The sequence below is a fragment of the Brassica napus genome, chromosome C3, assembly GCF_020379485.1.
Source record: "Brassica napus cultivar Da-Ae chromosome C3, Da-Ae, whole genome shotgun sequence".
Taxonomy (NCBI): domain Eukaryota; kingdom Viridiplantae; phylum Streptophyta; class Magnoliopsida; order Brassicales; family Brassicaceae; genus Brassica; species Brassica napus.
Genome location: NC_063446.1, coordinates 20,118,790 through 20,135,983, shown reverse-complemented (window position 1 = coordinate 20,135,983; position 17,194 = coordinate 20,118,790). Strand labels below are relative to the sequence as shown.

General features: G+C 31.8%; 3 protein-coding genes and 1 long non-coding RNA gene across 5 annotated transcripts; 3 read left to right on the top strand and 1 right to left on the bottom strand.

Annotated features, from left to right (window-relative positions):
• Positions 1 to 427: 427 nt before the first annotated feature.
• Positions 428 to 4,136, bottom strand: LOC106388571 (probable WRKY transcription factor 19). The gene is made up of 4 exons (XM_048750977.1): positions 3,200 to 4,136; positions 1,906 to 2,968; positions 1,520 to 1,816; positions 428 to 1,432 (listed from the first exon to the last, which is right to left on the bottom strand). Exons 1-4 carry the CDS (start codon positions 3,880 to 3,882, stop codon positions 707 to 709), a joined length of 2,769 nt encoding a protein of 922 aa, XP_048606934.1. The 5' UTR covers positions 3,883 to 4,136; the 3' UTR covers positions 428 to 706.
• Positions 1,452 to 2,262, top strand: LOC125583658. Its single transcript, XR_007320696.1, has 2 exons — positions 1,452 to 1,671; positions 1,775 to 2,262. It is a non-coding gene; the product is annotated as an uncharacterized LOC125583658 (long non-coding RNA).
• Positions 4,137 to 9,819: 5,683 nt separating the features above from the next.
• Positions 9,820 to 12,799, top strand: LOC106388570 (PGR5-like protein 1B, chloroplastic). The gene is made up of 10 exons (XM_013828673.3): positions 9,820 to 10,311; positions 10,597 to 10,709; positions 11,094 to 11,190; positions 11,267 to 11,367; positions 11,449 to 11,505; positions 11,800 to 11,876; positions 11,952 to 12,003; positions 12,099 to 12,209; positions 12,304 to 12,401; positions 12,499 to 12,799. The coding sequence occupies exons 1-10, from the start codon at positions 10,125 to 10,127 to the stop codon at positions 12,566 to 12,568; spliced, it is 963 nt and encodes a 320-aa protein (XP_013684127.1). The 5' UTR covers positions 9,820 to 10,124; the 3' UTR covers positions 12,569 to 12,799.
• Positions 12,800 to 15,186: 2,387 nt separating this feature from the next.
• LOC106386316 (F-box/kelch-repeat protein At4g38940-like) lies at positions 15,187 to 16,380 on the top strand. Of its 2 annotated transcripts, none has more exons than XM_013826176.3 (2): positions 15,187 to 15,301; positions 15,410 to 16,380. In XM_013826176.3, the coding sequence occupies exon 2, from the start codon at positions 15,458 to 15,460 to the stop codon at positions 16,274 to 16,276; it is 819 nt and encodes a 272-aa protein (XP_013681630.1). In that variant the 5' UTR covers positions 15,187 to 15,301; positions 15,410 to 15,457; the 3' UTR covers positions 16,277 to 16,380. The 2 variants fall into 2 exon arrangements, with proteins under 2 accessions (XP_013681630.1, XP_022553861.1); XM_022698140.2 differs by having other exon boundaries at positions 15,190 to 15,301; positions 15,432 to 16,380.
• Positions 16,381 to 17,194: the final 814 nt, after the last annotated feature.

Here is a 17,194-nt window from a genome sequence, read left to right as displayed (position 1 = left end):
GATATCAATGTTGGTGTAAATTATATATTTCAGAAACAATATTTAAATAATATACGCAAATCTTGTTAGGAGATTATAATTTTGCTGTTTGTTACTGATTTTTCGAAACTAAAATAATTAATAGATTTATTTTGTCAAAATTATATAAACGTTAATATCATAGTAATTGGTTGATATCTACTATATAATTATTTTGTTATACTACTAATATAATGGTCCTATTATGACTTCTCAATCGTAGATAAAATTAAGACTCTAAATTAATAAGATAGATTAGAATTTTTTTTTTATTGTTAACTATAATATCTCAATTACGAACAGACTCTTGACTCTTATAGTACATGTAAACTGATAACACCAGTGGCGGAGGCAGCATTTTGTTTTACTAGGGTCAGTTTGATAATAACTAAATTTTACAAGGGTCAAATGGATTAAACGTTCAAGATTCTATTATATTTTAAATGAAAAATACAAGGAAATATTTTTTTTTTTGAAGAATCCATGTCGGTCATGTGACCCCCTGGTTACAAGGTACCTCCGCCACTGGATAACACCAAACCTTCTTTTCTACTTAGAAGTTCCTCTTCACTTTATTCCTTCTTCTGCCACTCATCAGTTCTATTTCGCACTCTTGGGTCTGTCATTACATTGGAGAAACTAGCAACGATCTTTGTTGTGTCCATTCCAGGGTTTATAGAAGAAGAATCTAAGAGATCTGATCTTTCTTAAGCCATCCTAATCTATTCCAAAGTCGTGAGAACTTCGCTGTATCAATTTGGCGAAATTCAACCTTGAATCTTAGGCTCCACACATCATCAGGCAAGCTTGCGAGGTTCCGGCACTCTATAAGTCTCAGTTCTTCAAGAGAAGTCAGATATGAAACAGAGGAAGGTAACTCTTTAATGGCCGTCCTGCTTAAATCAAGAGACTTTAAGCATTTCATCTTTTTAGACAAGCCTGGAAACCGCTCAAGACTTGAGCATCCTGAGAGATTCAGAGTTTCAAGGTGCTTCAACTTGCAGATGCTGGTTGGAATATTCACGAGGTGTTTGCTGTTTTCCAGGTCCAGTATCTCGAGCAATACCAGGTTCTTGATCGACGGCGGTATTTCTTGTACCATAGTCCCACCCATGTAGAGTTGTTTCACATTTGGTGAAATCTCTGGAAAATTCATTAGCTTTGAGCAGCCGTAAATATTCAAAACCTCAAGAGATTCTAAATCAACCGTAGATGGAATACTCTCCAGATTCGAGCAGTCCTTCAGATTCAGAGAAACAAGCTTTGTAAGATAACATATAGACTGGCTGATGCTCACCAAATTGTTGCAACCTTCAAGATCAAGAAGCTCGAGATTCGGCGCAGTTGAAAGTCTTGGGAGTTTTGTTAACTGGTAGGAGTAGCTAACTCTCATCTTTTTCAGCTTTTCCAAACTCTGCAAAAGAGAGAAACAAACATCAGCAACACTTCAAGGTTTTATCATATTTATATGACTTGGTAGTAAAGAAATCTTGAACGTTACTTTTTTTCCTTTCCAAAGTTTTTTCACACAACTATATGGCAAGTTGAGCTCTACGAGGTTCTTCGGATCAAAACATTGCGGCAAAGAGCTTAGAGGATAATATTCCCAGTGCAGAAGCCTTAGCTTGCTCGGCAAGTATTCAAGACCTTGAGGTAAAGACACTCCACAATTCTCTATCACTTTGGAGCAATAAAATTTTAACAGTCTAAGGTTACACATTTTCTGGAATATACTGGGACTTGCATCGAATTTCAGCTGCGACATGTCCAGGAAAATCCCCTCGATAGCTGATGTGCCCTGGAAACGACCAAGAGCAATAAAGTTAACCAGCAATAAGAAACAATTTAGCCAGAAAGAACAGCACATTAAGAGGACAAAGACTTTACAGTGTTATCTACGAAGACGTCCATAAAATCTTTGGAATTGCACAGCCTGCTCCGGTCTCCAGGCCTGTCCACTGATTCTTGGCGAACAATTTCTCGACCTGTTGCCTGGAGAAATCGAAGCATATCCACCATCTTATGTGATATGGTTAACAATGATTTCTCAACAAGACTTTTAAACCCAATGTGTGTAGAGAAACCACAACTATCAAGCAACACTGCAATGTCGGCTTTATCAATCCTTTTAAAGAAACATGCAATGTCCAAAAATATACTTCTCTCATTGTCATCAAGCCCACAGCAGCTTCCTTCAAATATACCTGGAATGTAAATGGGAGATGTTTCTTGAACTTGTTCTGATATCGGATTCCATTTTCTATTGCTCAAGAACTGAAGAACCTGTGGATTTCCATTTGAAAATTTGATCAGCTCAAGTGACAGTTTACTGTAAACCTCAGGTGACAAAACATTCTGAAGTGTTCCACGATCGAGAAGTTGTAGAGACGTCGAAATATCTAATGGCTTGACCTCATAGACATGATTGATTTTGCCAAGTACAAAAACATGTCTGTTTCTAGAGGTTATGATTATTCTGCTTCCTGGACCAAAATAGATAAGGTTGTCCAAAAAAGTTTGAACATCTCTCAAGTCATTCACATCGTCGAGAATAACGAGGACCCTTTTACGCTGAAGCCTACTCTTCAAGAAACTTGTTTTAATCTTGGAAGTACGTAAGACATCTGGTTCTACCTCTAAAAGTTTACACAAAAAGTCCTCCCTCACAGCATTCTGCCCTTTTACCTCTACTTCTTTATGAAGGTCCTTAAGGAAGACACAAGTCTCATATTGGACAGAAATTATGCGAAAGATGTCTTCAACAATTGCTGTTTTTCCTATACCAACTGTACCCCATATGCCTATGCTGCGAACATCTGGAGACTCAACGCAAAGCAGTGACAAAATTTCCTTTATCTGCATATCCCTCCCAACCATGGTGACCTTGTAACTGGAGTAGACAACCGACAAAGCATCTCTGACAATCTCATCTATGAGATCACACTCGGACCTACAAGATTTTAAGAATAAAGTAGACGAGATAAGTATAAGGGAAAGATACGAATAGTAGATCATCGAAAAGCTTCATACAAACTCTAACCAGGAACCACTAAGAGCATCTCTAACCTATCTCTATATTTTCTCTTGGAGATAAAGAAGTATGTTGGAAATGGTTAAAGCTGTCTTATTCTATGGAATCGAACTAAAGACTTCTACATTTAGAAACCATGGATCAACATACTTATCTGTCAATGTGTAGCCAGGCATCTGAGTTATTTCCTTCAAAGCAGCCTGCCACCTTTTTGCCTCGTCTTGGTGAAAAAATATATCATAAACCTTGCTATTGCTGATCAAATCAGATGGTGATAGACCGTAAAAAATAGGATAAACTACTTGATACTCTCTTCGTTGGTGTTCAAGAATGTTTAATAGGGTAGAAGAGAAGTATGTGCTGGTTAAGAATATGATCAAAACCCTACAATCTGGAACTGTATCCACTTCATCAAAGTCTTCATCAACAGAAATCCTTCTCCGGCAAAGCGCAGCACGAAGATGGCTAATGAAATCATTGTTTCCTATGTCCCCTCTTCTGTATCTGATTACAACATCATAATATGTAGAGGAAGATGATGATGCTGCAACGACGCCTGTGTTAGAACTTTTTGACTCTGAAACAGAGCTAGGATCCCCGGTGAATTGCTGGACGAGGTTCATGAAACTCGACGCAGTGGTCTGTATGACCTTCTGCTGCCCTTTGTCATACTTATGACGTTTCTTACGAGGAACACAGATCTTTAGCCGTTTCTCTTCTTGTTGATCCGAAGGATTACCACCGGAGAAATGCGCTTCCAAAACGCTGTTTACGGAGATTTTCTCAGAATCATCTTTGGCCCCAAACGAGTTTGGATCGGCGGTATGACCCATACTAATTTGTCCACTTGGAACAAGCTCTGGTCTCTTCCTCTGGGTTATCGCTATGAACGTTACATACACAAAGCCACAATACCTAAAGGAAAAGACAAGACCCTGATCAAGCAACCGAATAAAAATACTTTCGGTTTCTTTAGTCACCGAAAAAAATTAAATAACTATCAATACTGACATGTACCAGCGAATATGAAAGGATAAACAGATCAACTTTTGTCCGATGGATTATCTTTTTTACTTGCCGTTGACCAATAGCTAAGCACTAGGTTGATACGAATATAAATTTTTATAAAGTTAGTATATTATAATTAATTAATTTTTACTTTTGGTTTTAAATCAATTTATAATTTATATGTCTAATTTATATTAATAATATTATATTATACTAATTAGACATATGAATTTGGATATGTTATATTTATCCGGTTTGTTTTTCTTGGTTCAACAATCGATTTGTTTATCACTTGGATATATTGGATTGCATCGGCTTCTCTGAATTCAACTATAATATTTTATTATAATTATATTTAATTTTGATTATTTTTTTAGATATGTAAATATATTTTAATAAAATTATGTATAACGTAATATATATTGTGCTTACAATTAAATAAAAATAAACTGAAGTGTTTGATTCAAAATTACATAAATAAATATAACGATAATATTCTGAAGTCTCATGCATATATATAATATTATATTGTAACAATTAGTTATATTTAATTTAATTTATTAATATAATTATATTTTTATTATAAAATTATATTTTTATTGTAGTTAGAACTTTGATTTTGGATATAAGTTGGAGTAATCGAATCATTCATGTTGTGAGTATATTAAGTTACATATATTCTTTAAACTTCAAACACACTTTTAATTTTTTTTAATTAAGTCAAATCAAATTAGTTTTATTTTTCGGTTAAATGTGCATGTATTTTCATTTATAAAAATTATATGTTGATTTTTAAAAAAATATTAGAAAATAAAGAGATGATCAATAGAAAATTACATACATAAGTATAGCTGATAAAGTTTTGTAAGATCATAAATGAATATCAGTATTACAATAATTGAAATATTTTATAAATTTAAAATAATTGTATATCTTAGATTTATTGAAAGACAAACTGAAAATTATTTTGATCATCTTAAAAATGAAAATTCAGATTTGGTTGTGTATTTTGATTATAGGTATATTAAGTTCCACAAACATAAAGAAAACATAAAATTAAAAAAGAAACTAAATATTAAGAAAAAATACTTTTAAATAATTATAAAATATAATATATATACCTCACTAAAATTATATGCTATTTAAAAATATTCTGTAATTATTTGATCAAAACATTCTTATCATAAACAATTATTTTTAGGTTCTGTATTTAATATCTCTTAAAAATCAGCACTAAAATTGTGATTGTGATTGTTTTTATGAAATCATATTATTCATAGGTATTTTTAACCGTAATTGTAAGATATTATGGTCAGCTAAATATTACGAAAAAATATTTCAATAACAATTATTATAAACTATTTTAGTCAATTAAATATATATATATCGGTTTATGTTATTTAATTATTTTATGTAATCATCTAAGAAAATAGATAGATATAAAAAAAATATTTCTATTAGTTTGAAAATACATTTATTTTATATTATATAAAGTATGTTTTAAGGGAATAGTATTCTTTTTAATATCAAGATTATCTTTGTGAACTTTTTTGATATGAAATCATCTATAAAATAATGTTTTTTCATCTAAGTAAAAATTTAGATATAAATAAGTATTTGTATTACTTAGAAAGTATATTTTTGTTATGTAAAAACAAGTTTTTAACGGAATATTATTATTTTGTGAATTTGTTTTTAATGAAATCATATTATATATACATATATTATCATTTTAAATTCGTTTTTAAACTTTATAAATGTTTCCTTTTATATATGTTTTTAAAAAATTAAAAACGAAATTTAAAAAAAAAATAATAGCATTTAAATTCAATATTTTAATTCATTAATGGTACTTCTATAAATAACCGTCGTAAGAATTAATGTGAGCGCGACACATAGGAAACCGACTTCTCAAATAATATTATAGAGATTTTTACATATTATTATTTATTTTGTGTTCATTTATGTATTATGTATAGAATCAAATTAGAGTAAGTAAATAAATCAAAACAATACCTCTTATTTATTTATAATAATTGTTTGGTAAATAAATTACAACAATTATTTTACCTCTTGTTTATTTATAATAATTTTTTGGTAAATAAATTACAACAATTATTTTACTTATTTTATATGATATATGATTAAATTTCAAAGATATTGCCGTAGATATATAGAATATTTTAATATACATATTTATTATTGAGACTTTCTACTAATATGATTTTATTAACATTTGTATATTTGTTGTAACAAAAAAATTAACCATTAATCACAAAATTTGAGATTTGAGATTTTTTCAATGCAAATTTCAAAATTAAAATATTAAGCTCTCAATATTTTTTTCAATGCAAATTTCAAATTAACGTATTTATGTATATTATATGCTATATAGTTTAATTTAAACGATATTAAAATATATATGTATAATATGAAATCTATTAAATTAGACTCATATTCATACAATTTTATGATAATTTATATATTATTATAGTCGTTTTAAAAATTCAAAATATAATGAATGAGAAAAAATTAAAATCTTTTAGTATATAATTAATTTTATTGTTTAATTTATTATTAAAATTAAATAAAAAATAAGGTGGATACAAATTTTTTTATCAAATATTTATTATTCATAGTAACTAATTGTCATATATATGTTAATCATATTAGGTAATTCCGTAGCTTTACTAATGGAAAGAATAAAGAATATTTTTTTTGTACACCACTAATAAATTTGATTGGTTGTCTAATAAAAAGTATAATATTTGTTTAGAAGGACCAACCTATTTTTATAAAGAGTACAAGAACCATCCCAGTGATGACACATGATTACCAAAAAATTATGCAATGTCTTTCAATTAATATATAAGAGATTTTGACAAATTTTAAATTATGTTTAACTGAAAGAATTTTGACTCAAAAAAATTAACCAAAAGAAAATATTTTTACATCTAATGAAGAAAATATTTATTAATATGACTTTATTAATTTGTCATTGCATTTAAATTTTTGATAAATAAATATTTAAAATTACTTAACTGATTTTTGATATGATATCTAATAATATCTCTATGTAACTCAAATATTCATTTTTATATTTATTTTGATATGATATCTAATAATATTTGAAACTCTAACCTAAATAACACGAATCCAAAATAATATGTTTATAAAATGGGTTTAGACATCTCTATATATAAAGTAGGCATTTTCCCTTCTTCTGACAAGTGGCATTGGGGTTTGCTGCCACATGTCCTTTTTTATTTTTCATCAAAATTCACATGTTTGTTATATTAAAAAATTACCGATGAAACTTGAATAATGCAAAACCTCAGAAAATTAGAATAGATAAACAAATAACAAAAGAAAGCAAAATTTTCGAATCTAATAGAATTTCTGTAAATTTTAGCTATCTAATCGTTCTCGCACAAAGAATCATTATATGAAATTTGATAATTATTTTATTGGTCAATAAAATTCAAGATGAATAAAAAAATAAGTAAAATAATATAAATAATTTTTAATATTTAATTTATGAACAACTAAAAATAATATTAGCTTTCACTATTTATTATTTTTTACTATTTTCTATTTTTCTATTTACAAATTGAATATTTATTTCACTATTAAAAATCATAAAATAACTAAACTAAGAAGAAGAAACTAGAGCACAACATATGGTCTAAACCTAAAACCTCCACGGCCACAAAAAAAATGCAAAATTCCATAATAATACTAACTCAATAAAGTTCTGAAGCTGAAAAGAGATTAAGAATGAACACTAAATTACCTCATCTTACTACAGAGTTTAGCTAAAATAATCAGAAGTCGGGAAAAAACAAAAAAATAAAATCTGAGACAAAACAATCCTCCAATCTGTGTGATAGAGTACCAACGCAAAGAACCAAGAAAGCAAGTCAGAAAAAAAAAATGACCAAAATGCCAAAGTCAGCACGAAGTAAGAAGGCACATGCCTGAAGCCCCAAAAGCCCATCCACCAGCTAAGAGGTAAGAAGCACCTCACAAACTAAAGCAAGACACACATGCAAGCGAAGAACCACAAAACTCTAGATAAAAAGGGCCAAAGCTCCATGAGATTAACTCCGTACACCTATACCAAGAGAAACATGGAAAGAAAAGAAACAACCTGAGGGAGTGAGAATGGAAGTCAACCACCGAAAAACCAGAGCTCAAGCTTGATACCATAAACAACATTCCAAGCTCACTGAGCATACACGGAGGAAAACACTATCCAAACCTAGAGTGGCAAACATGGCAGAAATGAGAGCTACTAGAGATGCGAGCAGCAATGAAAACTGCAAGGAAATAAGAGAACAGCGAGGGAATGGAAAACAAAATGAAATTAGCAAACCGTAGAGCCATATTCAAGCTATGAAAGAGATAAAAGAAGTTAGATCGCGAAAAAAACAAAATTTTAAAATCAAGACGAGCAGAGACTATCGACGTCAAGCCAACGACAAGGAAAAAACATCAACGACGCCTAAACTCTGACCCAACCCAAGAAGATGTAGTCTCCAACATCAGCCAAAATTTAAGGAATAAGAGGAGCAATCAATATTGACCGAAAAAACCTACAATGCAGTGAGAAACAACCGCACAACTTGGAACTCATAGACCCGATCTACAACAAATATGAGATAATCTCACAAGACAAGACGGACAATAAGAACTCTACTCCAAAACATAACAATCATTCCTGGGAGAAGCACCGGTAAAGTAAACGAAATACAAAGATGGTGATAGGTAAGGTCAAAATATGGAGATACGGCAAAAAACATCTCAAAAAAATAATGTTCAAAATTTTGAAAATAAAATAAAATATAATTTTGACTCTGAAATCGTTAATCTTAGAATCAACAAATATATAAATGCAAAGTTATTGAAATTAAATATGTTTTATATGAGAGACTCACGTCACCACTAACAAATACTATTATATACACGACAACAGGTTATTGAAAAAACAAACACAAAATATATTAACATATCACCTACTACTACATAATACAGTAAAAATATCAAATAATACTTTTAATAAATAAAGACGACTACATAATTATATCATCCATAAAACTCATACTTATCAACAATAAAACAATATTCCTATCAACAATAAAACAATATTTCGCGCGAACACTCCCCTAGTAAGAAAATGAATTTACATAAACAAACCATCACTTGTTACTCCAGGACATTAAATTAGAATATATTAGTTATAAAAATTATATTGATCTTAATTATTTTGTATGCTGTACAAATAGAGATTATGTTTATTTGATTTGAACTTATAAAACTTTCTAAAAATGTTTTGTATGTTAAATAAATTTTAACAATATTTTTCTACCACTTAATATTTTATTTACAAAAATTTGTAATTTTATTTATTTTAATGTAATTTAGTGTTAATAAGATATAATCTAAAAAGAAAGTCTAATTGTCATCAAAAAATGAAAACAATTATATAAATCCTTTTTATTTAAATATTAAATTATATTAAACAAAAATATTGTAGATTATTAAATTCAAATAATGAGATGGAAGAAATAAAAAATAATGTAAAGTGTTAATAAGGAAAAAATAGGGTATTATTGAATATCAAAATATTCAAAGCATTCTAGATAGTCTAAAGTGTCTCAGTTTCTACAAGTCAGTCGCACTTCTCTCATATAAAACTGGGCCAGTCGTGGGCTTCAGAATCAATATTTCTAGTCATGCAGAATTCTTATCCTTCTTCCTTTGAGATCTTTTTTCTTCCTTCTACTTTCTTTTCAAACGCAATCTATGCGTAATCAGAATAACTAGATATTCATTGCTGACGTGGAACTCTTCATCGCCACACGATCTATCTTTTCTTATCACCTTCTTATTCTCCCTCCAATAAACAGACAAACGTTACGAAAAAAATCAGAATACCTCCATCATAATCTCAATTCTCAACCACAGATCCAAACCTCCCAACCTTTTTTTTTTTCTTCCTTTCTCCAAACAGACAAGAAAGAACAATCCCGCTCTTCTATTTACCCGGAAGAAGAAGAAAACAAACATGTGTAGTAAGATGGCGTTTGCTCTAACAATCCCTCGATTTCACTCTCCAATTTCTCGCAAACCCACCACCACTTGTTCATCTCCTCCTTCGAAGACACAGTCTGCTCACTTCAGCCATGGACGATCCATTTCTCTCAGACGAAGACTTTTCTTATTACCCGTCAAAGCCACTACCGATCAGTCAGGTCTTTGATTAGTTTGCCCTCTTGATAAAGTTTCAATCTTTTTGGACACGTAACTTCAAATATGGAAGATTACCCTTTTACAGTGTTCATGTTACGATCTAGCTAGACTAGGTCTTCGTTTGGGAACAACTTTGCTGTGAAAAAGTTTTGATTTTCGACTAGTGAAACAGGACAATCTTTAGTTTTAATTTGAGACAAGTTGTCGTTTAGAACTTTACTGTTTGTGGGTTTTGTTTTGTTTTGTTTTTATGTTCTAATCGACCTTTAGAACATTCTTGACTTCAGGTCAGGTGGGTGGGGAAGAAGTTGATAGCAAGATCTTACCTTACTGTAGCATCAACAAGAACGAGAAGAGATCAATCGGTGAAATGGAGCAAGAGTTTCTCCAAGCGATGCAAGTAACACACAATAAATAAATATTTATTTCCCTTTTTTTAATGGTTGAGCATCTCCAATGTACACTTCTGTATTTTCCTCTAAAATAGAGATGTCTATTATAGAGGTGAAAATGCTCCAATGTATAGAGGTGAAAATGCTCCAATGTACAGGGGAAATTTACTTTTTGCCTCTATATTTAGAGGTGAAAATAACATATCTCTATATTTTTCCCTATAAATAGAGCAACTCTATTATAGAGGCATACATTGGAGCATTTTCACACTTATAATAGAGTTTCTCTATTTTAGGGGAAAATATAGAGATAGAAATAGAGGTGGGTTGGAGATGGTCTTATGTAAATATAATAGAGAATTTTTTCTAAGTCTGAGGATTGTTCTCTGCAGTCATTCTATTATGAAGGAAAGGCTGTTATGTCTAACGAAGAGTTTGATAACCTTAAAGAAGAGTTGATGTGGGAAGGAAGCAGTGTTGTCATGCTAAGTAATGACACTAATATGATTTTCTAGTATCTTCATGCTCCGTTCGCAGAATATGATCAATTATTTTGTGTTTTCAGGTTCTGATGAACAAAGATTCCTTGAAGCTTCAATGGCTTATGTGTCTGGCAATCCAATTTTGAGTGATGAAGAATACGACAAGCTCAAAATGAAACTGAAGGTTTGTATATCTTTAATTTAACCCATCTTGTTACATATGTGTATGTTGGATCCGGTACATCATTGCTTTCTGTTTCTGTAGATGGACGGAAGTGAGATTGTTTGTGAGGGTCCTAGATGCAGTCTTCGTAGTAAAAAGGTAAAAACAGTCTACTTCATTTACATTCTTAAATCTTAAGACATTGTAGAACTTAAACATAACATAAGGCATTGTTTAGAACATTACATACCTTTTGTAGAGTATAACATAAGAAATTGTGGAACATAACATAAGTTTCATTCGTACCTTTTGTAGAACATAACATAAGACACCGTAGGACATAACATAAGTTTCATACCTTTTTGTAGAACATAACATAAGACATTGTAGAACGTAACATTTTTTGTCGAACATGACATAAGTTTCAGACGTTTTGGATTCATGATCATGCAGGTTTACAGTGATCTCGCCGTAGATTATTTCAAAATGTTCTTGTTGAATGTTCCAGCAACCGTTGTCGCTCTCGGACTGTAAGTATCTGTTCTGTTCCTCTCTCAAGATTTGAAAATCAAAACATAATCTCAGGTTCAACTTTTGTTATCCAGGTTTTTCTTCCTTGATGACCTTACGGGTTTTGAAATCACTTACTTGCTCGAGGTAAAACCCTTTTGAATCTTCTTATATAGTTTGGAGGTAACTGTAACAATCTTCTTGCAATATTTATATTAAAAAACGCAAATGAAAACTTGCAGCTTCCGGAACCATTCAGTTTCATCTTCACATGGTTCGCTGCGGTGCCTGCAATTGTGTATCTTGCGCTATCACTCACCAAGCTGATCATCAGAGACTCCTTGATCCTGAAGGTCAAAACCATTGCTCTTCTCAGATTAGTTCTTGAACTTACAGAAAACAAATGATTAGTACTCATGAAATGTTCTTGGAATGTATCTTTAACAGGGCCCTTGTCCAAACTGTGGAACAGAGAATACATCCTTCTTTGGAACAATACTATCCATCTCCAATGATGGTTCCACCAACAATGTTAAATGCTCCGGGTAAGCATACTCCTTATCTTTAGACTCTTTATCTATATACAGATGAAAGTTTATACTTGAAATGTTTTTGATTCTTAAAACTGATTTTCTGGTTTAGATGTGGAACGGCGATGGTGTATGACTCAAGTACTCGTTTGATCACATTACCAGAAGGAGGCAATGCTTAAACACTATGGGCCAAGGTTTCATTCTCAGGGGAAATGTATTATGTAATATTGATACTAATAGATGAAACAAGATGGAGAAATCAAAGAAGAGAAAAGAAATGCAAAAGAGTTTGTTTTGTGTGCTGTCTTTTATAAGCTTCAGACGTTTCCATGTAGCTGTCATTGACTGGTATTGTGTGTTGTAAGTAAATCTGAGGTGAAATCAGAGAAAAAACACCATGTGATTACTCCTTTGAGGAATTTCGCTCTCACTAGAAAAAATAAAATGGAAAAAACGGCGCAACAAGTTACCTACACTTGGATGTCTGTTTTGTTATAGTTGTGTATATCATAACACTAGAAATATATTTCTTACTAATCCATATGAAACTGTTATATCAAACGATGAAGTTGTAGATAATCACAAGCATGAGCCATGTAGAGAGTCCTTTTTCTAGAGAGAGAAATATGATAAAATCCTAATTCTTGCTGCCTTGGTCTTTTCTGGTTTTTAAATGACTTTTTTTGTCTCCTCCTCTTTCTATATACTCGGCGTTCCTAAGCCCTTACTTCGTGCTGATGTAATTCGACTGGGCCGAATTGTAGTGGGCCGGGCTTGATGATTGCCTTATCTTTGATCGTAAGTTGAATTTGGGCCGAACTTAGTATTTGATGGGCATTGATGAGGGATGAAATTTCATCGTTAACCATATCACATGATGGTTGGACGATGCATTTATTTCACGATTACTCAATCTGATTCAACATATGCAATTCAAGTTTTATCTCAGTTTACGCAGCAACCAAACAAAGACAATTGGCTTGCAGCTATGAAAAATTGTTGGGTATATCAAAGGCACTCTTAGGCAAGGTATATCAAAGGCACTAATGGGCAAGGTATTCTTCTCCAAACTGAGTCTCTTACCCTACTGTTTTCAAGCATCTAAACTACATATTAATCTAAACCATTTATTCTGGAGAAAAAAACGATATTGAAATGCTTGCCGAAAACAGAGACATGTATTCACTGTGATAATTAATATAGTATATATGAAAAATTAGAAATGAAAATCTTTTCAAAGATACCAACAGAAACCCCCTGAAAACTGTTTGATACGTGGAAGGTGAATGTCGTGTTTGGCATGAAGTAAATGCTGAAGAGCCAAATAAAAATTCAAGACAAATTCCACTTCCATATGCAGAAGTATTACGCTTACAAAACGTCTATCTCGTTGAGACGTTAACAGATTGTGGCGTAATGATTCACTATATATAGTGGGTCCGGTTGAGTTTGGACAGTCTCGGCCTGGGAGACTCATTTATTGGGTTCTAAAAATCAAACTCGTAGGATATCTCTCCTACACTCAGAACTCGAAACACTCATTTGGGATATGGATTACATGCTTCAACACTCAGGCAGTCCACGGAGCTGATCTTGATGACTCGACATCAAAGAGTATGGCATTGTTTCTCTATATAGTTTGAAGGATTTTTCTAGGATGATGGAACGTTTCAATGACTTCAATCTCTCCTTTGTACCTCAGGCGGAAAACTCTGCAACATAAATATTAGCGAGAAGTGCTAGTTATTATCATAGGTTATTTATCTTGTATTGTCGTAATATTTTGATTTAGTTATTCATATCACCTCAAACTTGATTAATAAAATGATAGTTTGATATAAAATAATCAATTTTGCATAAATGTCTTTCATTTGATATATGCACAATGTTATGTATAGTTAACCACTTTTCCTCCATAAAAATGAGCTTTACAAAATCATCAATATCAGTTTTTATTTTCCGTTTAATATTACATATTAAAAAGTAAAAGTCTCAAAACTACTAAATCTCATATTCTACTCAAATGGGTTCAAATTAATTTCACTACTAAAGAATTCATAATAAAAATGATATATATCAGTTCCAAGAAGATATAAATTTAAGACTCATTACACAAAGAAAACTATTTGATCTTCTTCATTAGATAAACAATGTAAATAAGAATATCTATATTACATAATGTCAACCAAATTATGATGCATGCAATATCTTCGAAAAAGAAATTATAAAGTAAAAGTACTAAAACAAAGAAGAACATGAAGAAAAAAAAGATATGAAATTTAGATGTAGAATAGAATAAAAATAATTATCATTAATTTTGATTAATTAATGTCAAAATGAATGATAAGAATAAATAAAAATGAATGAAAATATTTTTTTTTGAAAAATGAATATGAATATGAAATTTTCTGAATATTTTTAGAGAAATAGTGACTGTAAGATGAATGTGTTTTTAAAAAAATTACAATGATTAATTTCCCAAAAAACTAAATTTGAAAATATACAAATATTATTAAAATTATTTAATAATAGAAACGACTTCATAATTTTCTTATTTCTCCACTAAAAATTGATGAGGAAAAAATTTCTACTTTTTCTTTTTTTTTTTACAAAATTGAATTGGGAGGAATGCAAAAAAGAAAAATGTCTGAATACAACTAACAAACATCAAGCTACCATTGCGTACGAGTATTAATAGGGTGAATTGGTTTAAAACCCTAAAAAAATGAAGAAATTAAGAAAATACCTATGATGTGACTAGTTTGTGTCGACAATTAAAACGACACACTTTTAGCATTTTAACATAAACCCCTGTAGACAGATTCTCCTCACTCTGCATCTTCTCTTTGGGTCTCTTGAGTGTCTGAGCGAAACCCTAACTTCCTTGCTGAAAGTTTTCTAGCCATTTGCAGGTTTGTCCGAAAAATCTCAAATTTTCTTTCTATCACATTCATTTGAATGATAAAAATTGATTTTTTTTTTCTGTCTGCTTAGTATTATTGTTTTTAATTGAAACTTAGTTCTGTCTGGACTTGGACTCAGAAAGGCCAACGAAGCGTCATACACTGATGTCTGAAAATATGGAGCAATCCCCAGAGCTGCCACTGTCGTCTCTGGTTACCTCCCTTCCAGATGACATCATTGTTGATATTGTAGCACGTCTACCCATTAGCCATTATCCGACTCTCTCCCTCGTTTCCAAGATTTTCCGGAAACTCATTGCCTCGCCTAAGCTATACAAGAGACGAACCTCGCTAGGCTTCACCGACCACCGTCTCTATGCTGTCCTCCGAGACCGCAAAACTGGTGATTGCCGTCTCTACATTCTCCACCGTAGAGCCAACAGCAGTAACCGCTTGGTCGTTGTTCGGTCACTTCCTCCTATGTCTTCTAGTGAAAGCTATGGCTCGTTGGGTTCCAATACATATGTGTTTAACTATCTCGATGACTGTACATCTCACACTGTGCAGCCCATCTCCGTCACACCTCAGTGCATGCCTGAGGACTGGGATGGTGCGTGTGTGGTTGACGATGTCCTGTACTATCACGATTGTTGGGGGAAGGTGTTAAGGGCGTATGATCCAAAGCAGAGCTGTTGGAGTGTTGTCAGGGGTTTGGGTGAGTTTTTAGCTGCTGAGACTACCGGATCACAGTGGCCTAATACAGTGAACTACGGTGCGAAGAAGTTGGCTCTCTTCTTTCCTAAAATACATGAAGGCAAGGAGATGATTTGTTGTGCGGAGATTGCTTTGGAAAAGCGACAGGGAGGAGAGATTTGGGGTAAGATGGAGTACTGTGATGTTGTCATTGACGATGGGCTTTTTAAACATTCTGAAATGTGTGACTGTTGTAGTTTGATGCACGGTGAAACCTTAGTTACTTCTTAGTTTCACTATGGTAAATCCCATCGTGTGGATGTGGTTGGAAGTTTCCTCACATGTTAATGTAGACTAAACCTTGAGAGCTTGTTTTATGTTATTCGTTTAAAACTTACCCTATGCTTTGTGCTCTATGCTTTATACGAGTTTTGTATTTTTTTCGTATGAGGGTGGTTATGGTCCTATGGATCAAGTCTTGTCGATCTAGATGATGACACAAAGAAAAGAAAAACAAATGATATTTGGTCCATTGTGATTTTTTTTCCATGCCACTGTTTTAAGCCATCTTAGTTTATTGTCACACTAGCATAACGTAAGTTTTACAATAATAGTATGGAGTTTCAGGCAGAGAAGTTTAGGTTACACTTACCTTGGGCTGGGCAATTGGGTTTATTCGGGTTTTGGATTACGGATTCATGAATTTCAACTCCATTAGGATATTATAAAAGTTCGAGTTGGACTAGGTTCGGTTTTAGTGGAATTTGGTTAAGGTTTAGTTACATGTCTAAGATGTGGTTGAGCCCGAAATAGTTCAGATTTCAGATATTAATCGAGTATCGGTTCTAAAAATATTGATTTGTACTTGAGTAAACTCAATATATTTCCAATCTTTTTAATAAATTTGTGTATGTGACTTCTTCAAACCATGTTGTTGTTCTTCATCATTACTTTAGGACACTCGTCTATCAACAATATGAGATTCATCCTTAAATTATATATGACAACATCAGACATATCATGACAAAACCAAAGCTTTGTACGAACGAGAAACGTACATAATAAAATGTAAACAAGTTAAAATTAACAACTAGCAACTCTATAAACGTAAAAAGTTATTTAAGCCTTAAAAATACTTCAGAACCAAATTTATTCTTTGTTAAACTTTGAATGCAATTGTTAGAATATAAAAACATCAATATTGATCAA

Coding starts and splice junctions, on each gene's coding strand:
- LOC106388571 (XM_048750977.1), bottom strand. CDS start 3,882: ATGGGTCATACCGCCGATCCAAACTCGTTTGGGGCCAAAGATGATTCT. Junction 2,969..3,199: donor GGCTACACATTGACAGATAA/GTATGTTGATCC, acceptor AAAATCTTGTAG/GTCCGAGTGTGATCTCATAG. Junction 1,817..1,905: donor ACGTCTTCGTAGATAACACT/GTAAAGTCTTTG, acceptor GGTCGTTTCCAG/GGCACATCAGCTATCGAGGG.
- LOC106388570 (XM_013828673.3), top strand. CDS start 10,125: ATGTGTAGTAAGATGGCGTTTGCTCTAACAATCCCTCGATTTCACTCT. Junction 11,368..11,448: donor AGCTCAAAATGAAACTGAAG/GTTTGTATATCT, acceptor CTGTTTCTGTAG/ATGGACGGAAGTGAGATTGT. Junction 12,210..12,303: donor GAGACTCCTTGATCCTGAAG/GTCAAAACCATT, acceptor TATCTTTAACAG/GGCCCTTGTCCAAACTGTGG.
- LOC106386316 (XM_013826176.3), top strand. CDS start 15,458: ATGTCTGAAAATATGGAGCAATCCCCAGAGCTGCCACTGTCGTCTCTG.